The sequence below is a fragment of the Miniopterus schreibersii genome (assembly GCF_964146895.1).
Source record: "Miniopterus schreibersii genome assembly, chromosome: 5".
NCBI classification, from domain to species: domain Eukaryota; kingdom Metazoa; phylum Chordata; class Mammalia; order Chiroptera; family Miniopteridae; genus Miniopterus; species Miniopterus schreibersii.
Window position 1 is genome coordinate 4,761,963 of NC_138106.1, and position 25,563 is coordinate 4,787,525.

Below are 25,563 nucleotides of genomic sequence, written 5' to 3' on the forward strand. Positions count from 1 at the left end.
AGGGGGTGGCAAACCAGTGGCTGGAGTTGCCCCAAATCTATTCATCTGGGGCTCACTGAGTGCAAGGGGCTGGGGCTGGGGAGTCACAAGGTGGGACACAGTTACTGTCCTCAACGCCTGCACAGTCTGCCCCTTGGTTACTTGGTGAAGAACAACTCTGTGGACAAACCCTTGGGTGGCCAGTTACCCAGCACCGTCCCCCCAGCCCAGGGTCTAAGTTCCACCAGCTTCCAGGAAGAGACGCAAAATCCACCCGAGGTCCTGCAGAGGTGGGCTGAGCCTGGGCTCCACCAGGTCTGCTGGAGTAACCTTGGACAGCCACCTTAACTTCTAAGCCTTAGTTTGTTCCTCCGGAAAATGGGTATAAATATTCCCAATTCACTTAGATATGCTGTTATAAAACAATTTCCCAGATATAGCCTTCATTTCAAGAAAATGCAAGTGGGCAAAGGCATAGTAAGCTCCCATTTGTGCTAAAAAGGTGCTTAGATCTAGAGAGACCATTTCTGGAAAAATACCTAAGAAAGCATTAAACATGGACACCACTAGACAGGAGGGGGTCTTTTGCACTATGATTTTAAAAACCAACTGCATGTATTATATTTTTATTTAAAGTGTATTAAATTAGTTGACTTAATATATGTATTAAAATGTAGTTAATAGTAAGAATATATTTTTCCCCCCCTGAAAAATGCAAAAAAGAAAGGGAAAGAATTTGTACCTTCCAGGAACTGTGAGAGAGAAATGAAACCGCAGGCACGAGGTACCTGAGTCAGATTTGTTGCCCATCTTTTCAAGACCCAGGGCTGCCCTGGGATTAAGTGGCCTGGGGACTCTTGTCCTCGCAGAGGGAACCTTCTGGGCTCTTCCCGGCTGGGTTGTTGATACCCACGCCCAGCCCCTGCTGAGCCTTTCAGTCCTTCACGGGGAGGGCACAGCGCTGCTCTCTGATGGAGAATTAACCCCAGACCTCACCAGGGGGTCAGCGCCACCCCTGCTTTCGGGCCTGGGAAACGGGTGGGGCCGGAGAGCAGGGAGGGGCCACCCCAGACAAACAGAGGCCAGGGTGCCTGTGCAAACACCGGGCTATAAATGCGTCCTCCTGGCTGAAGCGGGACGTCGTCTGAGCAGCCAGGTCCCCAGAGCCCGCCGTGACCATGGAGGCCAGAGCGCTCTGGCTGCTGGCGGTGGTCCTGGTCTTGGGGTGCCCCAGCTCGTCAGCCCAGTACGTGGGCCTGTGTGAGTACCGCTCTAACGTCGCTTCACTCCACAGCAGGCAGGGCCCGGTGGCGGCGGGGAACAGGGATGAGGGGAGGGGACACCGAAGGTCCGCGCTCAGGGGCTTCCTGTGGGCTTGAGGAAGGTGACCAGGCCCCACATTGATTAAATGATCGCCGCTTACCCGATACACACGCTTGCTCTCGACAGCCCTACAAACTAGGTCTTGCTGCCCCTACTTTAGACAGGGAAACTGAGGCTCGGGAAGTTGATAACGGCCGTATGGCAGCCCTGCCCATCCATCGTGTGGAGATGAGGGTTGCGACCCAGGTCTGCCCAGTGGGCAGCCAGTGGGCAGCCAGTGCCCAGCCCCACTGTCCCATCACCTGCTTTGCTAGAAACAAAGAGGAAGGAGGAACGACAGGGTGACTTCCAGAGCACTCCTGGAGCTGTTCAGCCCTTGCAGCTGCAGGTGGCGGACGCGGCTAACTCACTATCCCAGGTCGGAAGAAATTAGGGTGCAGCTTTCATAGGTTACTTCTGCGCTGTGTCAAAGGCAACTGGAGCCGTTAGACTGGCCGGGGCCCCGGACGCGCCGACTGTCAGAATGCCCCGGGGCCGAGTGGGGCCGCGGTGCTGTTTAAGACGCCAGCTGGTCCCCATGCCGGGAACCGTGGGAACCGGAGGGCAGCCGCACAAGGGGGTTTCGCTCCCTGAGCAGAACTCCAGTGGGGGGCGGGGCGCGGTGGCCCTCTGCTCACCCGGGGCACGCAGGCTTGCTTGGAAAGTGACACTGGAGACCAGAGGGTGTGCAGGGAAGAAGCGACAGGCCCTGCGTGCATTGTGACTTTCTCTATGGGATGTTTATATCCAGTTATGCTTCTTACTTAAAAAGGGGGTGGGGAGCTTTTGTAGATAAAAGAGAGAAAGGAAACGTTGTGCCCGGGTTCAGGGGACCCCGAGTTCCCTGGGCCGCTGCCAGCCTGCGGGAACACAGGCCACACTGACTTTCTGAGAAGGTGCTAGGAGCACGCAGGCCGACGGCCAGACTTCCTTTTAAATATTTACACGGGGAGAGGGTGCATCTCAAGGAGATGCTGGGAGGGGCGTCGCAGCCTTTGAACTCAGGGCTGGAGGGGGAAGAGAGCAGACCGAAGCCAGCGGGGCTCCAGCGGCTGACTGGGCTTTGTCTCGGACAGTGGAGAGCCAGTGTGCCATCCCGGGCAAGGACAGGGTGGACTGCGGGTACCCCGAGGTCACCCCCGAGCAGTGCAACAACAGGGGCTGCTGCTTCGACTCGAGCATCCCCGAGGTGCCCTGGTGCTTCAAGCCTCTGCAGGACACAGGTAAGCTGGCCTCACGTGCTCGGGGTCCTTTCTGGACATGTGCCAGAGCATCTGGGTCCCCAGGAAGCTGCACATCCCTGGGCCCTGGGCACGACACCCAGTGCCACGGCAGGTCATTGACTGAGGCCTCGGTCAGTGGCTCCGTGCCCAGAGCAGCCAGCCGCCAGTTCCCTGCTGTCCTGTTGCCGAGCGTTCTTGCAAAGTACAAAAGCAATTGTTTCCAAAAGGTGTCAACGCCGAGGCATTACAGAGAGAGAACTAGTTTAAATATACCCTGGAGGGAAGTGGTAAATGGGTAGGTTTGGAAAGCTGGGTCGATTTGCCAGGTCATACTTAGCAAACAAACCACCACCATTGGCGACAGGTGGCAGCGCTGGGCGTGGAGCCCTGGTGTCTCCACACACAATCACAAGTGCACCCCTCCCTGTGCCTTCTTCCCTCTGTGGTGCAGTGGGGTGTAAGACAACCACCCGGGAACCCCATGTCAGCAACAGATGGGGTGCACACGGGTGGTTGCTATCCTGGTTCCATGGGCCCCACCTCACTCATCCTGGGTGTGGAGGCCACTGTAAGCCATCTGGCAGCCCAAGTGCCAGCTCACCTCTAAGGAGGGCACCTCCCTGGAACCAGCACCCACAGCGCCACTCTTGCCCTGTGTCCCAGGGTAATTTAGAGGGGGCTGCATCCTTCCTCTGAGCACTGGGTGGCCCTGCAGAGGCCCATCTCATTGATCACCTGCCTCCCAACCCCAGGGCCTGGTGGGCATGTGGCTGATCTCCCACGACGTGGGGGACTCAGCACTTGCCCAGTGACCTGGGGGAGAATGCAACATGAGGCGCTGACCTTGGAGCTTGTCTTGACCTTGAGAAGCTGGGCAGCTGGGGGTGGAGAGGAGACCTGCTCCCAGTAACGTATCCTGTGCTTTGTTTCCAGAATGTACATTTTGAAGCCACACCCACAGCCCTGGACACCTTGAGACATGAATTTCCACCATCAGGCGCCCTACCCGCACACCTCTGCTTTTCTGTCCCCTGCTCCTTGCGAGGCTCTGACTGAAAGCTAATGTCTGGGGCCCGATGTCTTAAAAATAAAGATCCATACTCAGCATGAGGACAGGTCTTTATTCCTGAGGTTTCTTGTCGTTGCATTTTATTTCTGCCAAGTCACTCGTCGCTCTCACTCCCTTCTCAGCATGTCATAGATGAGGGACAGCAGGGGGTGTCATAGCGTCTCTGAGCAGAGAGTCTATCTCAGCCTGGGGCGCGGGGGTGGAAAGTAGCCCCTAAGGAGCTACAGGGCCTGTGGGTTTGTTGCAGACCTCAGAATCTCACCCACCATAGAGCCAGCCCCACATCCATATCCTGCCTGTCCTTCCTTAGCTGTGACATGTTCTAGATGGTTCACTGCTTACTCTCACGGCCCTGCGTGTGGCGGGTCTGGCTGGCTATCACCCACTGGGAAAGTATGACACTAGGAGGTTTGTCACGTCAGGTGTGGTTGGAAGAGCAAGACTCCCACTGATGGTCGCATCATGTACAAGTCCCCACGCCTGGGCTGGGCCCGGGACTGCCCTCACCCTGCCAAGGAACTCCATCCTGTCCTTCCTCTCTAACTGTCAGGAGTCCATCTCTGCTTTTGGGGGCTCCCCCAGCCCACTCCACTTGTTCAAAGATGCGCGAACAGTGCCCAGGATGGCAGTGCTTCCTGCCCTTGGCAGCACAGCCCCACTGGGTGAGGGGAGAGCCAAGGACTGGGCCAGGGACAAGGGATGACCCCACCCTGGAGGCAGAGGATCCTAAGGCTTCTGCACCCCACCCTTCTCATACTCAGATGGTGGTGTTGAAAGCAAGAGAGAGAGAGAAATGACATCTGAAAATAACGATGCTTTATTTGATGTATGTCACATTTTCAAAAATGGCACCTAATTTCAGAAAACAAAGTTTAAGTCTGCAAAAAATGCGTGTACAAATCTAAGAAGGTAACTACAGAAATATACAAAGCAGGCCCGCGGTGTGTAAGGTCAAGCGAAAGCTCGCTCCCGGGCCTCCCAGGCCTCTGCTCCAATGGAGCGAAACAGCCCAGGAACAAGTGCCCAAGGGAGCCAGGCTGTTTTTAAGTATATATGTACGTACGTGTACGTGCGGAGTTTATCTACAACAGTGCAAGCCTCTCACAGCGTGCAAGCACCTGTATTTCCTAGGTAACATGGCTAAACCAAAATACAGTTACTCATACAGTATTATAAAGGACGGTTTATGGAATTCCGTCTTCGACATTGACATATGCACACTTTTGCACGCTGACTAAAAAGTGTTACTTGCATGGACTCTTGCTTTGGAAGGAGTAACGAAGGAGAGATGTTAAAATAGCTGCTCATCGAATGAAAGGCAACGATTCACAGCAGATTCGGCCGTGAGCGGGGCTGCACCGCTTCGGCTACATGGGAGAAGCACACAGGAGTGGGCGTCAGTTACATGGATTAACTTCTAAACACAGGTGTCCTGTTGAGGAACGCACCTCTGTGGCCCCTCCCGCAGGATCCTGACTATAAAAGTGGGGGCCTCTCGTGCGGGGTTGGTGGTGGATTTTATGAGCAATTTGAATGGCAAGACCTCTCCTACCACTTTTAATTGACTGAGGAATTAAAAGAGGAGATATTTCTGTCCCCTGGGGCAGTCTGTGTTCCTAAGGTCATGGAAAAGACCCGAAAGGTGCATGATGACAGAATTGTAACAAGTGGAAAGATATTAAAATGAAGTAGTCACCACGGCCCCTGGAATAGTCTCAGGAGAATCACATCTCCTGGTGCTGTTCAGACTGGGCTGCGCCGCGGCCTCCAGGACCCCGTGGAGAAGGGGCTCAGCCTTACACCTGGGAACCCCAGCCTTCCCGCCTCCCCTCGAGGCCTGATCCATCTCACCCAGCAGGAGAGGGCACACCAGCGCCCCCAACAGGGGAGGTGGTTTTGGTGACTTCCCCCCAGAAGTCGGTGTGCCTGGTGCTTCAGCGAAGCCCCATCTGCAAACGCTGTTTTCTCGAAAACTCCCTGTGCTGACCCAGGGCTATGCCGGGAGAAGGGGCTGGTGTGGGCTGGGCCTCAGGGCAGGCGAACTGCAAGGACCAATAGTTCATCCGGGTGCTGGCAGCAAGGGCCCCCCGAGATCTCCTGTAAGGGACACCCGTCCATCTGGGGAACTTGAGAATGGCCCCAAGCAGGCCAGCAGGGAGGGTCACCCCTCACCTCCCTGATGCTTGCCCACGGGGCTTCAGCAAATCCTCCCGGCTCACCTGGGCCCCTGCTGCATGTGACAAATCACTCCCATGGTGAAAGGTAACAGCGGGTCGCTTGCAGTTCCCCCCAAATCAGATCTCCTAGCATCAGTGAACATAGGAGATTCTGTTTACCTGTGCACAACATCGGGCCACTCTTAAAAGTCAGGCGCAAAGCATTGGCTACGGGCACCTCCAGGCGATCAGCCCGAGCCTCTCATGTCTACTTGGTGCAGACGCAGCAGACGGGGCTGCGACGCTCCCCCGAGAGAAACCTCCCACCGAATGGAATCATTTTGAATTTTGCTGTTTTTATTCATGTCGCTCCCAAGACCTGGACAAAACCACGGAGCCCAGTGAGAAACTCACTTGTGCTTGTGGCCATGTCCTTGACTTGGACTGCAAGGCGGTGGCCGTGGGGGTCTCCCTGGGACCAGGGAGCGAGTTCAGTCCCCAGCCATGGAACCGCACAGAGCTGGCCTGGTCCTGCACAGGCTCTCCCGGGGCGGTGACGTGACCAGGGAGCTTTGTGTCTCCTCTCTGCAAGGGTCACGCGTGGTGGAAAAGCCCCAGAGCTGTGTCCCACCCCAGACAATCTCTCGCCTGGCCAACCGTGGTGGCCGGTGTGTATGGATTGTTTCCTGCTGTTGTCCCCAGGGGACTATTTGAGACCAGAGTGGCACTGGGTCCCTGAGCCTGGCCTGCACCACAGGGGCCACGTATGTGCCCCAGGTGTGTCGGGTGCAGAGCAGGGCTCCTGGAGGAGGCCACACAGTGTCTGCTGGGGGAAGATTCCCAGTCGGCGTGTTTGGAAAGGACATCAAACACTGAGCAAAGGTTAAGCCCTCTGTTCCCTCACAGGTGGGACCAGGAAACGGGGAGGGTGTGCCGCAGTTCTCAGGAAACCTAGCTACAGCCGGAGGGTGGGCATCGGGCCCTCCCTTCAGGCTGCCTTCCTGCCCGGGAGGCCTGGGTGTAAGCACAGGCCGAAACGGGCTTGAGAGGGACGGGGGCACCCCACTTCTTCCCTGCTCTGGCCCCAGCGAGGCCCCGACGATTGTCCCAGAGGAATCTCCCAACATGAGAGGCCAGTGCGGTGACCCAGAGGGACCGTGACGTTAATGTAAGCTGGACGAGGGAGGCCGGCAGTCTGCGGAGGCAGGGGGATCCTGTCGGCAGGCGCTTCCATCACCAGCTTGTCCCACATCCATTCGAATCCTGCACAGCACCTCTCTCTCTGTCCCTTTGGAGGACAGCAGGGCCACCGATTCTGTGACTTCATGCTCCCTGCTCTGTGTCCCAGGTGGGGGAGGGAAGCCCCGTGTGACAGCCCAGCCCTCAGCACCGCTGCCCGGGAAGCTCGGGCCACAGCTCAGGGACCTGGGCACTCATGCAGTTTGTAACTCCAGGCTCCTTCTGGGTCCTGCTCGGCTGGATGGGGAGCCAGACCTCGTGGGGGGCGCTCTCCCTGGAGCAACACTGCAGAGGCCACGGCCTGACCCCCGGAGCAATGAATGAGGGTGGCCTCTGGTGGAACCGCGGCTCGGAGCCCGTGTCCACAAGGCCACTGCAAGGCTGAAGGGGGCTGGCGGGAAGGCTATGCGTGGGCCGCCTGCATTTGGGGCCTTGGCACTTTCTGAGGTCACGGGCAACATTGACAAGGCAGGAGAAAGTGGGTGAGGAGCCTGGGAGGGCGGGGGAAAGCCACAAAGCCTTAAGACAGTTCTGCAGAGAACATGGACGTTCCCAGGAGAGGAAGGCGATTATTTGCAAATGGATGTCAGACTGGAACACTAAGTGATAAACCCGAGCTCTTCCTCAACGCACAGCAAATGTATTCAAAATACAGCCTGTAAAATCCATTTTAGTTAGCAAAACCCAAGTGAATCATTTTGAACTTGAAGCATTTAAGAGTGAACACGAAAAAAGCTTTATATAAAATATTTTATTAGCGGTCATCATTTCTTGAAAGTGTCTAACTTTAATATTCATACACTCTGCGCCCCCCCCCCGGGCTGTTTTGTTTTACTTTTTGTCACTTTGTCATTTAGGTGGCAACGGGTGACATCGTTTGGACTACGCTCTTGCCATGTGCATGGCAGGCGTGAGGGAGGGAATTTTTTCCTTTCTTCTCGGAGTGAAGGGTGACTGAGGATTCATAGATGAAGGGAACACCACAGAATAATACTGTGGCATGCAGCCTGGCAAAGGCCCGCATGTGTGCCCGTGTGCGCGCCGTGTGTGTACACACACACACACACACACACACACACACACACACACGCTCCCGCCCCTCTCTGCCCAAGCCCAGCCACAGGTGAGCCGCATGAGGAAGCTAAGGCCACGCCAGGCCGAGGAAGGCACGCTCCAGGCAGGAGTAGGCTCAGCCCCGAGGCCAGCTCCGGGCGCCCCTAGGCAAGGCGAGGGAAGGCGCGGGGCGCGGCCACCCTCCCATCTCAGCCACCTGTTTGGTGATGGTGAGTCCAGAATGAGTGGCCACTACGCTAGTATTGCATTTTATACCTTACAAAGGATTTTCACATACATTTGTGAGTGGGAGGCAATGTGGCAAAGCAAAAATAAAGTAAAAAAAAAAAGAAAGGGAGACTTTGGGGTCAGACTGGGGCTCGAATTCCAAATCCGCTCTTTCCTGGCCCTGGGGCCGGGGACCTTACTGCCCCTCTGCCAGCCTTGGTGCCTGGCCTCTCCAGGCGCATAGAGAGCTGTGGCCACGGGTCCCCTCCCGCCCGCCTGCACTGGAGGACGGGCCACGCGCTCCAGCTCCCTCCCCGAGCCCGGCGCCTGGGCAGCACCAAGCTCCGGATGGTCAGTCAGCGTTTGCCGAGGAAAGCGACAGAGGGACACTTGACAAAGACAGATGCCCAACCCACCGGAGCTCACGCTTTTCTCAGGGAAGCAACCAAGGTAACTTTGACCTCACGACGCGCCTTTCTCAGGGAGGGAAAAATGACCTTCCTGTGGATGTTGTTTTTGTTTTGTTTTTTGTTGATCTTCATTCAAAGATATTTTTTTCCATGGATTTTTAAAGAGAGTGGAAGGGAGGGGGAGGGAGAGAAACATCGATGTGAGAGAGACACAGCGACTGGCTGCCTCCCGCACGCACCCTCCTGGGCGGGAGAGCAAACCTGCAACCCAGGAATGTGCCCTGGACCCAAGACCCCTCAGCCCGCAGGCCGGTGCTCTGACCACTGAACCAAACCGGCCAGGGCACTGTGGGTGAGTTTTTACCTAACAGCTTACGTCTAAGTTCCTGGTCCTGAAGGGCCCTCCCCCAAGGTGACGGAATCTGACTCCAGCATTTCCCGTGTAAGTGTCCGTGGACATTTTTTCCATGTTTCTTCCTCTTCCGGGGAGAACTTCCTGCACCCACAGGGACTTTGGAAAGATTTAATTCTCTAGCTGATATTCAACAAGCATAAGAGAAAGGGGGGCTCCAAATACTCTCAGTGGGGACAGAGAGGAAAGGCCCCCAGAACGGGGCTGGTCAGCAGGGACCAGGCCCTGACACTGCCGGAGCCAGGACCGTGGTTAGAATCCCAGGTGCCCCTTCTCTCCTGACAAGTTCCGTTGGAAAGTGAAATTCTCTGAGCTTCCATTTCCCCTCTGCTGACATCTGAAGACGCTGGAGAAGCCGTGCGTCTTTCCCCCAAGGGTCCATCCTTCTCGACAGCAAGAAGCAGCCAAAGGCGACAGGAGTGTCAGCGCCACTACATTAAAAAATTACTTAAAAGCATCGGATTTGGGAAGCTGGCCTGGTTTAAATTCCCACGTAGGAGAGTCAGCACATCACCACCTATCTGTGCACCACAGCTATTTAGAAAAACAAATCAGTGCGTGGCTTGGATGCTGCCCTAGGCCACTGGAATAAGGTGTTTTCTCCTAAAACAAGAGCTGAGGGCCAATATCTGGAGACCCGAAGAGAACAGCAGCATCTCAGTAAAAGCTGTTAGGGGTTCATAATGAGAAAGTACAAGTAGGGGGCACTTGCGGATACAGTAGTTGAATTGGGGTGAAGGCAGCATCTTAGGGGTGACGAATCCTCACTCGACATGGCTTTAGGTCTCCCGAGGCAGATTATCCTGGGTGCTGCCTTAGTGCACCTGCTACGCTCCACCTGGCCTCCTCTGACAATGGCCCTGGTTACTCCGCATGTGGGTTTCCCTTCTAGCAGCCGGACAGCCCTCACGTCCACAAAGATCTGCCTTTGAGCAGGGGGAGACCTCAGCCAGTCGCTCATCTGTTAAGGGATGAACGTAATCTGCTGACAGTAAAAAGCTGAAATGCAGGGAGCATGGACTCCTACGGAAATAGTTCCTTCCGAGGGCTTAGGTGTGCTTGGCGGTGAGCTTTCCAATCTAAAGGAATCTCACTGTTTCCTTGTGAAACGGCTGGGACACGACACTGCGGGCTCCGTGAAGGAGCCCGTAGGTCGGCTCAGGGCAGTTCCTGGCATGCACGTCATTAGGAGGGTCACAGAGCCACAGCTGAAGGGCTCCCCTGCAGGGGGAGAGGTCTTTAAACACTGACGTCCCCTGATGTAATTCGGAGGCACGCTGAAGGCTCTCTCCTCCCTCCCCCTCTGCACTGCACTAGGCTGTTCCTATGCATGATGTCTTACAGGCAAATCCATCTGAAATTAAAAGAAGACTTTTTACAAAGGCTAAGTTTGACCCTGGTTAAATCACATAGTCTGGAAGGCAACGCCACTGTATTTGTGACGAACAAGGAAACTTAACGTTACATTTTAATATTCCTCGATTGTGTTTACTAAAGAGGATCTAAGGGTGAGAAGGGGACCTCTAAGCATCTATAAGTCAAATCCGTGTGCAAGTAAGAATCGGACTCTTTTCACTCCCTGAAGCAGGAAATAAGAGTTTAGGGGACAGAGCCGAGGAATCTGTCAGGGCGGGAATGGCCTTGAAGACTAGCTAGTGCCGTTATTTACAGAAGAGGAGACTGAGGGTCAGAGAGGTTCATGAGTTTGCCCACAAAAATACAATCTTTCATTAGGGGACCCTGATTCCAGGACAGCGATGTTCTAGGAGGGGAAAGCAATTCCATTTTCCTCCAGGTGGCCTTCGTTGGCCAGAAGCACCCTCCACCCTGCAGATACACTTCCACCCTGTGGATACACCCCGCAGATACGCGGCGGACAGGCACGCGGCGCTCTTAGGAAGCCGAAGGCTGTTTACCCTGCAGATAGCACTGTTCCTGCCCTAGAGAGGTTTACTCATGTGGTTAGTCACTGGGAAGAAGGGGCTCCGGCCTACGGTCTACACAAACCAAATGTTGGCAAGGTGGCGCGGCTGAGCTGCCACCAGGACCAGCCCCTGGAGACGGGCTCACCCTCAGCCTTGTTTAACGGAGCTACAAACACCTCGGCCGCACTACGTGGCGGGGTCCCCGTAAAGGCCTTGGATGCTGAGCTCTCAGCACCGCCCACCTCGGGCAGTCAGCTCGCCTTTCAGGGCTGCACCTGGGACCCCTCAGCGTCCCCGCCCGGGCGCCCCTCAGCCCACATTCCCCGTTCAGTGGAGGTAGCTGATGTGGAATATGAGGAGGGGAAATGCTTGTAAAAACTCAACAGGGTGGATCTTCCGGAATTTTTTTAGGCAAAATTAAGGTGCTCAGAAAGTTAGGAAGAAGGAAATGATATATTTTGCTTAAAATAAAAAGCATGGGGGAAAATATAAGACTTCGAAAGAGCTGGCCAGCGTCGCCTTCCAACTTGTACAACTTCCTAGGATTTTTGCAAACTCAGCGCATACAGTTCCCGAGTCTCCCCTCCACCCGGAGCTGGCAGTGGCACTTGCACAGGGTCTGCCTCTCGGTGAAGCCAGGGAACCCAGAACCGTCGCTTCAACAAGCACTAAAAAGACAGTTTCTTAAAGTGACTGAAATGCGCCGATTTGGGGCTTGGAAATGACCCCTTATTGGAAAAAGAGACTAACTGCAGAAAAACAGTGAAAACCAAGGCGGGAAGTGGAACCGCTTCCTTCTCGGCCTGTTCCCCCGGCGCGACGTCTGACTGCGCGGTGACCAGCCGCGAGGCCGCCCGCGCCCCCTTCCCGTCCGGGACCAGAGCTCCGGGCTCCCGGGGGCAGCGTACCGAGGAGGCCTCTTGTCACCAGCTCCGTTGCAGGTTTAAATTCCGCCCCAGCTGTGGGAGTTTAAATTCTGCGCGTGGGAATCATCCTTTCTACACCGTCTTCCCGGTGCAAGCTGGAAAGGGCAGTGGGGAGAGGACCCGACCCCCGGGCGGAACTGTCGCACGCCTGGCGCCCGCGGACCAGACGCGGTGGCCAGGGGTTGAGTCACAGTCATCCCTGTGTCCGCAGGCACGGGCTCGCCGCCGCGATCCTACAAGTCGCCCTCGGCGGCAGTGTCTACTTTTCCTCTCCTCCGGCTTTGGGGTGCTTTACCTCTCGGCCCGGATCTTGTACCGCAGGACAAAGTAGGCGATGAGGCGCAGGAGGACAAAAAAGATGCCCAGCACGACAAAGTCCAGGTAGAGCTTGGCGTTCTCCACGTCCAGCTCTCTCAGCACGGCCTCCGACTTCTGGAAGTGGCAGGTCTCGTCAGTGTCGCAGTGCAGGTCCTCGCGGTCCAGGCCGTAGATGGACAAGATGACCCCTTCGAACCCGTACCTGCGGAGGAAAGCGCCGGGCGTGAGGAAGGCCCTGCCCTGGGCGACCGGGCGACTTCCCCGCCGGCCCTGACTCTGCCTCCGTTTGCTGAAGACCAAATACGGGCCACCTTCTCCGCAGTCCCCAGTCGCCTCTCCCTGCCCGAGTCTCTCCTCGCTGAAACGCTTCCCAGCCTCCCGGCGTCTCCCTCGGCAGCCTCACTACATGTTTTTCCAGTTTCGTTTCCTCTAAACTGTACAAATCGTAGGTGTTTGTTTGGTGAAATGAATGGAAAACCACTTTGATTACTTCTGATAGTACATTTTTTTAACGTTAGACATAACAGAGGGTCTGACAGCCTTCCAAGCCCCAGACGGCACTCGAGCAAACACCTCTGCCCAGCTATTGCTCCGTGCCGGCCCCACACTGTCGGAACGAGCGCTAATTCTGGGGAGAGAGGCCCGGGTTCGGGTTTCCGGGCACTGGCGTGCACACAGGTCGCTGAAACTCTGTACCAGGGCTCTGCATCCCATTTGTTTTCCAGAACAATACACCTGGGTCTCAACTGACATTCTAGAGGGGAAAAGCTTGTTCCGACGTGAGATCTGCGTGTCACGCGGCATCGCCGCTGCTGGGCAGAAAAGCTCTGAAGACAAGCGCGGCCCCCAGGCCGATGTGCAGGTGGACGCCCCCGAGCGCGGAGCGTGCCATCTGATCCAGTGCCTGCGTGCCAGGACACGCGTGCCCAGAGGATGTCTAAGTCATGACTCGTTTCCCACCGGGTTTCTCTCTGGGGCTTACAATGTGCAGACACGTGTCATGAGCATGGTTATTTCGGAGGGGAATGAAGTGCCCGGGGGTGGGAGCGCCCCCCAGCGGCAGCTCTCCAAGAGACCAGGCGCCCACCTGGGCTCCTTCAGGGTACAAGTGACTAGTCCTTAACTTGTCTTTGTTGTGTGTGTGTGTCGTTGAGGGTGGGGAACACAAAACTGGGACAAAAATAGAAGGCCCCGAGATCCTCTGGGATCCAAGATCTGGGAGTCGTGCTGGCATTTAGCTGACAGCCAAGACGTGGCTTTCCTGAGCGTCTGTCTGCACATTGACAAGAGTCCCCTTCCCTCTGCCACAGTAAAGCCCCCGAGTTATACAGGCTGCCCCCCAACACACACATGCGCTACCTGACATAGGACATGTAGGATATCCACTGCAGGTAGGTTGGGATGGTGTCAAAGCTGACGAAAAACCCCGAGAACAGAAGGATGGGGATGGTCGTCATGGGGCCCACGAAGGTCGCCACCTGGGGGGTCACAAAGAGAGCTCACAGTCCCACATAATTCCCTCCGCAAGTGCTCCCGGGGGGCCACATTCCTGGACGGTCACTGGGACCACTGGGAAAGGGCCAGTTTTCAGGATGGTCATCCAAGGGCCAGGAGGGGGCAGAGAAGCGTCGGGTTTGGGAGCGTGAGCAGCCTGCTCTCGGGTGTACACGAGTCCCCCGAGTTCTGGCTCTGCTTTTAAGGAAAGGCCTCGCCTGAGCTCTCTGAAGTCACAGAGGTGTGGAAATGGCAAATGCATGTGGGTTCGGCACATTGTGGGTGGGTGGGTGGGACCAGAAGTCTAGAAGGGGCATGTGGAGAGACTCAGATGGGGTGTCGATGTGAGGGTGCAAGGGAGGTCGAAGGGATGGGCAAGTGGATCCCCTAAGGCAACAAAACCTAGGCATCCAGAGCTTGGCCTCTGAGCCAGCTGTGTGACCCTGACCAAACCGTGTTGCCTCCCTGGGCCTCAGTGTCCCCACCTGTAAGGTGGGGATAGCACAGCATCTGATTTGGAGGTATGTTTGGGACTAAATGAGCTATTATGTGGAAAGCACTGAGAACAGCAGCTGGCATACACTAAGTGCCACATAAGGGCACCTGCTGCTGTTGATATGCCAATCCCAACTAGCCAGGACAATGTGAGTCCTGACCCAAAGACTGACCTGGTGCAGCCGATCTAGGAAGTTAGGGCAGAATTAGGAGGAGGAGGGGTGGTGCTGAGCCTCCCCCGGACAGCAGGGAGGCGTATCCTTGGCTGGTACCTGCAGGGACGTGGAGGCAGCTCCAATCAGGAGGCCCAGGGACTGCGCCACCAGCGAGATCATGGTGCCCAGGGCAGAAAACAGGATGAACCTCACAGTGTCGGATGGCTGGGATGTCATCCAGTACACGATGCTGCAGTAGGCCACCGGGAACAAGATCTGGAAACACAGGCTCCGTCACCCTCTCGTGGAAATCGGGATTGTCCGCCCCGTCCTACGGGGCGTGATGGAGAATTCCTGCCCCCCTTCAAATACACGCCCTTCACACACGTACCTGGAAGGGGACGTCGGCCATGGTCTTGGCCAGGTAGTAGGCCTTCAGGCTGTACCAGTAATTCAGGTGCTCTCGAATGAACACACCCATCTCCAGGGGAACTAGGAGACAGGGGAACAGAACAGGGGTCAAGCAGACATACTCAGTGTGCCGGATGCCGGCACAGGTGGCCTATGCCGCGACGGGGGCCCCTCACAGCTTCTGGTCCTTGGGGTTTGGATGTGAAGGATGAGGACTGGTTGACCAGCCTGGGAAAATTGCCGACCATTTTTATAGCCTGAGGAGTCAACGAGTGGAGAACGTCAATGCAAATCCTGAATATTATTTTAGTTATTAATATAAACATTTATTGCTCAACTTACTCTCACTGAGTAACTGTAACAAGGGGATTCTTTCCCGTGGGCAAGACCTCGCAAGCTGGTGTCGGAATTCTGGGCAATTTAGGGAGGAGGCATCATGGGAGGAAGTGTTTATGCTGGAGTTGGGTGGAAGCAAAGGGTTTCTACACCATCAGACCAAAGTGACCAAGGGCAGCTTACTCGACAAGTGATCTAGACTTGCACAGAAATCCATCTGGAATGGCTTTATCCACTCACAAACTTGGCTGTGCCAGGGCTGTCTTAGGAACCAAACAAGGGAAGCAGCAGAATTTGAGGGGCTCTTGATTAGAAAACCTTGTAGAAATCCCTCTATCAGCCTTTCACCGTGCATAAAATCCTCCATTAGTGATTCATTCCTTTGGCTTAAATATGGTAGGTATTTTCTTGTCTAACAGAAAATATAGTGATACCTCCGTCTGTCTGCAGAATGGTATTTTAAAAAACAAGACACTGTACACGTTCAGAAAACTCATCTCTTCTCAGTCCCCGATGCGTGGTTGGGACAACATAAGGCAGGTGGGGGGCCCGTGGCCAGCGGGCACTCACACGTGAGCACAGTGGGCATGAGGGCCGCAAACATGAGGAACAGCATGGAGAAGAAGAGGAAGCCGGAGTTGCTCAGGACCTTCTTGGCTTCGTTCCCAATGTCCAGGTACAGCAGGCCGATGAGGAAGCCGATGACAATGTGCGAGGCGACCCGCAGGTGCGTCAAGACCTGGGGGCAGAAGGGCTGTTACTCGGGGGCCTGGGAGTTGTGGGGACAGGCGGTGATGGAACCACGGGGCCGAGGCCTCAGGCTTCATCCCGCCCCTTCTCCTCCAGAAAAACAAACCTCTGACCCTAACCCAGCTCACCGCACATACACGCGTGCACACACACACACGCACACAGGGCAGCCTTTTATTGCTGTCAAAACGGAACTGCTCGGAAATGGCAGGCAAGGTCTGTCTGCCTTCAGAGGAGGGGACAAGTCACAACGACGGTGGAGAAAGGGACAGTGGATGCATATATCAGAGGCCCACCCCTGAAGAGCTCCAGGGCGGGTTGCTACAAGCCCCTCCACCATTCAAACTAGGTCCCAGAGGCCCACTGAGCTCTCAGCGCCTCCTGGGCAGGCTGTCAGATTGTCCGCTTTAGAGGGGGATATTACCACAGTTCTCAACCGCTCACCACCTGCTTCCCAGTAATCCTCCACATGGCCCCAGTGCCCCATGCCTTGCCGTGCTTTCCCGAGGTGGGGACACACTCCCTGACATCACACTTGGCCATGCGACTTGCTTTGGCCGGAGAAACGTGAGCACAAAGTGACAAGTTGCCACCAGAAGTTTTACATTTGGTTTCTCCCCTTGCACTTTCCCTTTGTCACTTTCTAGAAAGGAGCTGTCCCTCCATCTGAGCCCGAGGATGCGAAGAAACATGGGGCAGAGTCACAGCACTCAGCCACCAAGTTAACACGAGCAAGGCATAGATATAGGGTATCCCCCCCCCAAAAAATGTATACACACACTCTGAATAATGATAAAGGCAGTGTTTATTAAAATGCGTTTCATTTTCAAAACTGAGCTACCAGCTGTTAAAGTGTGTATGCATTTTGGGGGGGACACCCTGTACCGACTGTCGTAGCCGCTAGCATTTGAGGGGCTGTGTGTCACAGCAGCATCGCGGAGCGAATGCTGACTGATGCGGATGGAGGAACAACAGTCAGGACGGATACACCCGAAAACGCCCGAAGCTTCCTCTGCCACAAGAGGCGATTGCAGGCACGCTTACCGAGTCCCTCAAGCTGCTCAGGAAAGTCCTTTTGAACAGGATGCAGAACTGGGTGAGGCAGCTGGCGGAGAAGCTGTGACAGCCTTCGGTGGAGGGGGAGTCCTGTGGGCACCCGGGGAGGGAGAGGAGGTGAGGCCCAGCCCTGAGCGCGGGTCCCAAGGCTGAGAAAGGGCGCCCCGCCGCAGGGGCACACGCAGGGGCGTGGGATTACCTTTCTCCGCCCCTTCACTCGTTTTGCCTGCTTTACCTCTTCAGGGGGCCGGTGCCAGAGGAAAGGGTTCACCTCGGCATCCCCCCCAGGCTCTCTCCTGTAGTCTGAGTCGCACATGCCCTCGAGGACGGCTCGCACCAGGCGGCTGTTCTGGTCGCCGTACTCACCAGACGCCACCTCCATCACTGCGTGAGACACAAGCGCGCGTGGTCGGCCAGGCCCTGGGACAGGCGCCCGACATCGCCCAGGTGAACGGTGCGCCTCTTTCATTTTTGCAACTACAGAGCAGTGGATTCAGCCGGAATATTTTTAACCGATTATATACAAGTTGAATGACTATGATCTTATGATAAAATCATTTAGCAACCAATGTTCTTTCGGCTCTGAACCCCCAGCAAGACCATTTCCCATGCCAGGAGCCTGGGAATGAAAATAATTAGCTCATTGCCTATTAACTTACACCTGTCCCTCCCCACACGGCTGCTCTCTGTGCACCTCCAGTCCTCTCTCCAGGTGACGTTGAGGAGATAGAAGCCACACCCTAACCTTTCTGGGACCTCCTGGAGGCCCCATGTGCCCTATTTCTCCTCCTGCCCATCCTTCCCTCTAGGTTCTCTCCTCTTTGCGGGCCTTGCACCTTACTCCCCTCTCCCTGCTCAGCACACCTGTCCCCAACCATCCTTCTCTCTAGTGAATATGTGACTATAAACCGGACCCGTCCCACTGCCTTGAAACAAAGCTGTCTGCCCCCTCACCTTCCTGCTCTCACACTCACTTTTGTAAAAGAAGCATTTCCCAGTCCAGCCAGTGTGGCCTAGTGGTTGACATCAACCCATGAACCAGGAGGTCACAGTTTGATTCCCAGTCAGGGCACATGCCTGGGTTGCGGGCTCCATCCCCAGTAGGGGGCGTGCAGGAGGCAGCCGATCAATGACTCTCTCATCATTGATGTTTCTGTCTCTCTCTCCCTCTCCTTTCCTTTCTCTGAAGAGAGAGAGAGAGAGAAGCATTTCCCAGGGACAGTGTCTTGTGGAACACAATTTGGGAGATAATGTAGAAAATATGAAATCCTGAGTGTGGCCAGATGTTTGAAAGAAAAGCAACTGAGTGAGAAGGGCTGATGACCAGGAGACCAAGTGGGAGGGTTATAGTGGGTTCAATAGCATCCCCCAAATATTCATGTCCACCTGGAACCTCAGAAACTGACCTTATTTGAAAAAAGTTTTTTGCAGATGTAATTGGTTATGGGTCTTGAGGTGAAACTATCCTGGATTTAGGATGAGCCCTGAATCCAGTGATTGGTGTCCTTATAAGCAGAGGAGAGGGCACAGAGACACACACAGAAAAAAGCCATGTAAAGACACAGGCAGAGATCAGAGTGATGGGGCCACAAGCCAAGGAACGCCGGAGCCACGGGAAGCTGGGAAAGGCAGGAAGGACGCTGCCGACACCTTGACTTCTGGCCTCCAGAACTGTGAGAGAGTGAACTTCTGTTGTTTTAGGCAACCCAGTCTGCAGTGCTTTGTTAAAGCCACCCTAGGAAGGTGGGGTGCAATGGCAAAGACTGGACCCCAAGGACAGTGACTGATGGGGAGAAGACAGAGGGGGACCCCTGGGAGCAAGTCAGTGTCTAGGATCTGAGGTCATAGATCTCAGGCCATTGCAAGTGGGGACGCGATCAGCTGCTCAGCATCACAGCCCGCTGACCTCGGAACTTCACAGCAAGAGAAGCAACTGGGACCATTAGCTTGACTGCTGGGCTCAAGGTCACCTTTTTTGTTACATTTAGTCAAAATTTAAATTGGCATTTTAACATCTCCATTAATTAAAACCTTTTAAAAAGGTAATTTCTTGTTAGAAATAACTTCCTTTAAACGGGGACCAACACAAGAGATGTTAGAAAATATCGCTCCTAACAACAGCTCCCTTGTTATAGTTTCCAGATATTTTACCCGGAGGAAAAACAATCTCTTTTTCTCTGCCCTTAAAAGTTCCACCACAGGATGGCACTTGAGCCATCTGAGGAATATTCAAGTAATTCCTGACTGGGGGCCTCTGGTAAAAGAGGAAATCCACCAAGAGTGGCAAAAAACACACCCCTTTCTTTTCCTTCCTGGTCAAGGTTCTACTTACCAAAATCAGCTGGGTTGTGATAGGTTGGGCAGTTCAGACCTAAATCCTTCAAATATGGTACAAGATTGGAGACCTCTCCCCGGTACACACATTGTCCTTGACTAAGGACATAAAGCTGGAAGAAAGCAGGGAGAGGTAAACATCAACCCTGCCTGTCTCCGTAAAGCAGTGGGCGCTCTCAACCCATCCATCCATACCATCCCCCCCCCCCACATCCACATATCCATCCCCCCACACATCCACCCCCCACACATCCATCCACCTAGCCATCCACCCTCCATCGATCCATCCAACCATATCTATCATCTCTCTCTCTCTCTCTCTCTCTCTCTCTCTCTCTCTCTCTCTCTCATCTATCTATCTATCTATCATCTATCTATCATCTATATCTATCTATCTATCTATCTATCTATCTATCTATCTATCTATCTATCTATCTATCTATCTATCTATCTATCTATCTATCATCTATCATCATCTATCTATCATCTATCTCTATCTATCTATATCTATCTATCTATCTATCTATCATCTATCTATCTATCTATCTATCTATCTATCTATCTATCTATCTATCATCTATCTATCATCTATCAACTATCATCTATGTATCTTCTCTCTCCCTCTCTCTCTCCATTACCTCCCAAAGACTCAGTTAAAGTTCCCAGGGAAAACCATGATAAGTCAGAGAAAACTGAGGATATCATGAGGCCCTGAGTTATTTTAACATATTGCTTTTTTTTTCACACTAACTAACCACCTGCTCAGGAAAAATTCTGAAGCTGTACATATTTCAACATTTGAGACATTTTTTCCCTCATAATGTCAAAACCTAAGATTTATAAAACATGATATTATACAAATAAAGTACTGTCATTTAATTCAGTAAAACAAGTATTTCCCCACTGTAACATGAAGCCTCAGCAATGTCAGTGACTCATCCAGGTCCCAGTGGCCACACACCAGCCCCAGAGAGGACACTGGCCAGCTCTTCCGATCCCTGTCCTTACTTGCTTATGGCTCCAACGTCTTATGAAAATAACCCTGAAGTCCACTCAGCAATGAAGACAGCCCCGTGAACTAGGGGAAGCTGAGTACCTGAATTCAGACCCCCAGGGGCTGTTCACGGCAGCGTCTGCGTACCTGGTCAAACAGCTCGAAGAGCTTGGCGCTGGGCTGGTGGATGGTGCAGATGATGGACCGCCCTCCTTGAGCCAGCCCTTTCAGCAGGGAGACCACTTGGTAGCAGGAGGAGCTGTCCAGGCCGCTGCAAGTCAAGGGGCACCATGAGGCTTTTGTGGGGCCCCCAACCCATGCCCACATTCAAAGTGCACTGGGTAGGTCTGGGTGCAAGCCTGGGCCCATGGGTGTCTCCTAGTCTCAGACAGGGAGAGTGGGGCAAGTCAGGTTCTGCTCTGTGACCCCAAAGCAGCTGGGGAAAAAGATGGGCGGCAGGGGGAGACCAGGGCCCTTTCCCCCGCTGCCCAAGTACCTGGTTGGCTCGTCGAAGAACATGACGGGAGGGTTGTTCACCAGCTCCAGCGCGATGGCCAGGCGCTTCCTCTGCCCGCCCGAGAGGTTTCCAGTGCGCATGTTGGCACAAGACAGCAAGCCCAGAGCCATCAGGATCTCCTTGACCTGGGGGACGGGGCAGAGCCTGAGTGGCCATCAGGGATCTTCCACCACATGTCACCACCTCCAGCGCCCACACAGAAATCTGCTGCCTCCCCCACCCAGCTCCAGACACACACAGATCGATGCAACTCCCACCCCAGGCTGCCCATTTCCAAGTCTAAGGTCCTGATTTGGCCCTGGGAAGCTGAGAAACAGTGGTGAAGCCAGGCCCGCCTGGGCAGAGTCCCTGTCCTGCCTCCTTCTGTGACCTCCACTTGTGAGCCTTCACTTGTAAATCTCCACAGTAAACATCTGTAGAATGGGTGGATCGGTGGACACATAGATAAAGAGATGATCAGGTTTCTGACCAGCACAAAGAGAGGACCACCTAGACGGTGAAATGAGATAATGAAAGTGCTTGGCAGATGTGAGCATTTAGTCGACAGCAGCTCCTGCAGACACACAACCATACAGGCCTGGCCTCTCGGAAAGAAGGAACGGAGCCCCATTTGCACTTGTCAATAGGAAATCAAGGTCTCTGCAGGAGCAGCAAGACCTTGAAAATGCTTGAAGCAGCCAGGCCCTCCCACAGCGGCCCCAGTGCCCGCCTGGCTTGCAGGCTGGCCACTGAGGTACAAAGAGTCCACTGTCTGACAGGATTATCGATCCAGTATTGACTCAGGGAACAGAGAGCGAGCAGACTTCAGGGCAGGCGGTGGCACCGGTTTCAGGTGCAGCCCAGCATCTTCTCAGAGGTCAGCTGGTGGCCTCCCTGCCTCCACACCAGGCTCACCTCCCGGGGGGTCCCACCACAATTTGCCCAGCCGTTATCTCAGCCCTTGGTGGCTCCTGAGCCCTTTTGGGTGGACCCAGTCCAGCAGCTTCTCTGGCAGATGAGGTCATCCAAAAAGAGAAAGAACTCACAAGGAAGAAAATTTCTATCCAGCTCTAGAATTACTTAAGCAGAGTCGATACAAGATTCAGGTTTGGTGACAGAAAGAGCCAGGACACTGCTGCTCCTCAGGCTGGGAAGCAGGCGGTCGGACAGGCCTGGGTTTGAATCCTGCTCATCCTTTCCCTTGTTGATCCCTAAACCCCACTCCTCTGCCTCTTCTAGAATGTTGTGTCTTTGAGGGACACCAACCTAGAAATGAGGTCAGTGAGGTCACTCAGGAAAGGCTGTCAGGGTGGGGCAGGTGGGGATGGCTCTTCCTGGCACACTTCCCTCCTGTGCAGACAGCCACGAGCCACAGTTACAGGACAAATAGCCACGCTGGTCATTCTAGGCTCACTCTGGGGCCATCACAAACATGGCACATGCCCTCTGCCTGTCCATCTGTTTCCTTGGGGGGCTCAGTGCTGTGGCCGAGCGCCCCTCAGCCGCTATGGAGAGGATGCTGGGAGTGGAGAGGCCGAATGCCAATGCTTCCCTTTCTCCGCCCATCCAGAGTGTTCCCTCCAGTGGGCCCCCGACAGTGACACTCTGCAGATCAGTTTTGTTTCAAAACTAGTCAGAGGGGCTCCTGAGGAAGCCCCTCCCTGGAGGCTGAGGGCTGAGGCTGCTTTTCTGGGAAATGCTGAAGTCCAGGCAACACATTCCACTTGGGCGGGAATGCTCCGGCCACGCAGGGAGCTGCCACGCTCCAGGGAGCTGGAGGAAAGTGAGTCAGCACATTTGACGGGCTTCTTATCCTTAAAATAATCACACAGTCCCCCTGAAGGATCCTGGGGGCCCGGCTGGCCCGGCTGGAGACTTCCAGTGAGAAGGTGCGCAGGACCCAAGGACACCGGTTGGCCCTTGGGGAGGCTCACGTCCTTGCTCAAGCCTCATCAGACGAATCTGAAGAGAGGTGCGAGGCCCCCTCCCCGGGGAGGGTTCGGGCTCGGTCCGACAGAATGAGTGAGTGCAGCGGGAACAGCACGGGCCTCTCTGCAGGGCTGTGTCTTAGGCCGGGCACCTGGGGGACATGCTCTCGGGCGGGCCCTCCCAGGAGATGCGTCCATTCCCGACCAGAAAACTGCACCGCGCCTGTCCTTTCCGCCCGAGGAGGCAGAGAGGGCCCGGTGGCCTTCCCCGGGACCCTGACCAGTTACCTCGGGCACTGCCTCAGCGCTCTGGGCTGCCGTCGGTAAGAGGGAGTGGGAGGCCAGGCCAACCTGCCTTCGGGCGGCGTGAGGCGGATTAGACGCCATCAGCTCCCCGGATGGGGCTGGAAGCTGCCTCTGAAGGTCATGATGTGACAGAGAGCGCTGGTGCAGGGGCAAAGGGAGGCCGCTGTGCTCTCAATATAGCAAGTCAGCTGAGGGGCACACTCGTCCTCCCAGCCAGCAAAGGCTACTGCCTTCCTCAGCCCTTCTCCCACGTGGAGAGGCTGGTCCATGCGGGTCCCGCCGCAGGGCAGCCCTCCGTGGCCTGCTTACTTATGGGTCGCTCCTGTTCCGCGCAGCTCAGACACCTTAGGGCACCCTCTGAAATGGCCTCGCGCCGCCCCAAAGGCAGCTGGGGCCAGCCTCCCACTCCCTCCTCGCAGACGGAAGCCCGCGCTACAGGCAGTGGCTCGAAGTCACCAGTGGGTCCTGGGACCCCCTTTGCCGTGCCGTGCCCCCTTTGGGCTGTTCGCACCAAATCCAGTTTCCTTCTTCACCACACCCCAAATTGGAGGTTCCTATTGGTGTTAAATTGACGCCAACGGCCTTCGGTTGTCAAGGGACGGAAACACACGTGGTTCCCACATTTCCCACATCTCTGCTTCGGGTTCCGTTAAATCCACTATTCCTTTCCAGCTCAGCATAGAAGAGTTCCACGTGCTATGCCTTCAGCGGCAACGAGTTCCACGGGCCACAGAAGTGGGCTCTCCCACCCACTGCACAGGTAACCCTCCCTCCCTCGATTTCAGGGCTAACCCCTAAGAGTTCTGGAGGCTGCAGTGGGGCGAGGCAAGGACAGAGAGGGTGAGGAGGGGGCCTAGAGATGCCAGCATTGCTCTCCATACCAAGGAGGGTCACATTTATGTAACAGTAACTATTATGTGGACCAGGAGAGGGAGTGGCCATAAATAGAATTGCTATTAGTATTTCCTTAGCGTGCATAAGAGTATTCTATTAGTGACTCCAGTTTCCATCGAGACATGAAGAGCTGCGTTGCACCACTGGGGTAACCCCACAGACCCTACTCTTCCTGCTGCTGGGCTATGGCCCCAGGGCCTTAGAAGACAAGATGCTATTTTATCGGTGGAATTTTACCAAATTCTATTCTTATACTGAAAATGCCACTCTCACTCACTGTGGAGTGGAGAGGAAGAGGCTGAGTTTCCCTTAGATGTGTGTATGTATAAATTGGTCTCCACCCCCCAAAAAATGGGGCTTTCTGGTGCTCCCCACTCGATCTGCTTACCCAGCGCCCTCCCTGCTCCCTGGGGTTTGAGGAGTAATCCGTGAAAGGGATTAGAAAACAGTCCTACTCACCCTGGAAACCTGTTCAATTTATTTTTTTAAAGGCTGGTTAATAACACGTGAGCATCAAATTTCTTCTTGGGAGTGTGTGTGGGTGGAGGCTGGTTATTTTTAAATGAGTGACTAACCATCTTCATTGCTAGTATTTTATAAAAACAGTTGAGAATGAAGCATATTAAACACGAAAAGGGACAGCGCTTAGGCTGACCCTGAGGCCAGGCCTTCTGGCCACCTAAGCTCTCAGGCTGGTGTCCCGCTGCGTCCTTGCCCTGTTCCTGTGGCAGCGCCAGGACACAGAGTCAAGGCCGTGGCCCCAGCGGCAGAGGGCCAGTCCAGGCTGCCAGGTAAGAGTGCAGCACACTGAGATGTCACTGTCCCCCACACACAGAAGGCAAGGCGACAAACCAGCAACACCAGCACCAAAACGTGTTTGCCAACTGCAGTTCATGCACTTTCTGGACTACTTGTGGTCCCAAGGCACACACTTACCATCTCCCTCCTGCCTTCATCTTTCTCCTGGAGCTTCAGATGTGCAGACACCTACACAGGATGCGGGGATACAGTGTGGAGTCAGAACAGATGGCCCTTGGCAGGACAAACCTCACAAGCCACACCACAGGCCAAGAGCCCCAGTGGCGGGAAGAAAACTCTTGGAGGAGGTCCTGGCTTCCCACCTCCCTTGGCTCAGCAAAGGTGGGGTCTAGGACAGCAGTGTGTGTCTGGGGTGCTTCCTTCTTTGGAAGGGGTCCCCACATCAGTGGGGTCAATAACTTTTTCAGGAATTTGACCTTGATTTTGCCATCCAGGGTCTATGAGAACTCAGGGTCTTTGGGCTATGTGAGTGCAGGGCCTAGGCCTAGTTCTCTCTGTCGAATTTGCTGCTGTGCCCGTGAAAGAAGTTAGATGTGGGCAACTGAGAGATAAGGAAACCTCAGGCTTCAGGGGCTTGAAGACTATCGATGTATATTTAGGAATTTCACAAGCCACCTGTTAAACTGTTGATAGCTTAAAGCTATCCATTGCTCAACACAGCAGATTTGAGAGCATTTACACCACAGAAATTGGCAAATGCTACAAAACAGGTCTCTGGCTTTGTTGTTGTTTTGTTTGAGATCCTGGTTGCCCGCACACCCCTGGGCCCTTCACCCTGCTTGGTAAAACCTTGAG

General features: G+C 54.7%; 2 protein-coding genes across 8 annotated transcripts in view; one reads left to right on the top strand and one right to left on the bottom strand.

The window, feature by feature from the left end:
* Positions 1-1,056: 1,056 nt before the first annotated feature.
* TFF3 (trefoil factor 3) lies at positions 1,057-3,685 on the top strand. Its single transcript, XM_081138320.1, has 3 exons — positions 1,057-1,239; positions 2,418-2,564; positions 3,498-3,685. Exons 1-3 carry the CDS (start codon positions 1,158-1,160, stop codon positions 3,509-3,511), a joined length of 243 nt encoding a protein of 80 aa, XP_080994446.1. The 5' UTR covers positions 1,057-1,157; the 3' UTR covers positions 3,512-3,685.
* Positions 3,686-11,494: 7,809 nt separating this feature from the next.
* ABCG1 (ATP binding cassette subfamily G member 1) overlaps positions 11,495-25,563 on the bottom strand; it is a 56,368-nt gene continuing 42,299 nt past the window's right edge. For 4 of the 7 annotated variants that reach the window (XM_081139012.1, XM_081139008.1, XM_081139009.1 and 1 more), the window contains 11 exons: positions 24,886-24,936; positions 20,822-20,967; positions 20,473-20,596; positions 19,330-19,444; positions 17,197-17,381; positions 16,986-17,087; positions 15,762-15,930; positions 14,836-14,936; positions 14,562-14,720; positions 13,660-13,778; positions 11,495-12,502 (listed from right to left, as the gene is read on the bottom strand). In XM_081139012.1, the coding sequence (XP_080995138.1) occupies positions 12,274-12,502; positions 13,660-13,778; positions 14,562-14,720; positions 14,836-14,936; positions 15,762-15,930; positions 16,986-17,087; positions 17,197-17,381; positions 19,330-19,444; positions 20,473-20,596; positions 20,822-20,967; positions 24,886-24,936 (1,500 nt within the window). In that variant the 3' untranslated portion in view covers positions 11,495-12,273. The remainder of the gene's footprint in view (positions 12,503-13,659; positions 13,779-14,561; positions 14,721-14,835; positions 14,937-15,761; positions 15,931-16,985; positions 17,088-17,196; positions 17,382-19,329; positions 19,445-20,472; positions 20,597-20,821; positions 20,968-24,885; positions 24,937-25,563) is intronic. The other 3 variants (XM_081139011.1, XM_081139013.1, XM_081139010.1) reach the window with 1 other exon arrangement.

Bases quoted from the DNA above. Each gene is read 5' to 3' on its own strand.
- TFF3 (XM_081138320.1), top strand. From the start codon at position 1,158: ATGGAGGCCAGAGCGCTCTGGCTGCTGGCGGTGGTCCTGGTCTTGGGG. The intron at 1,240-2,417 runs GTGAGTACCGCT...TGTCTCGGACAG, and splicing joins AGCCCAGTACGTGGGCCTGT to TGGAGAGCCAGTGTGCCATC.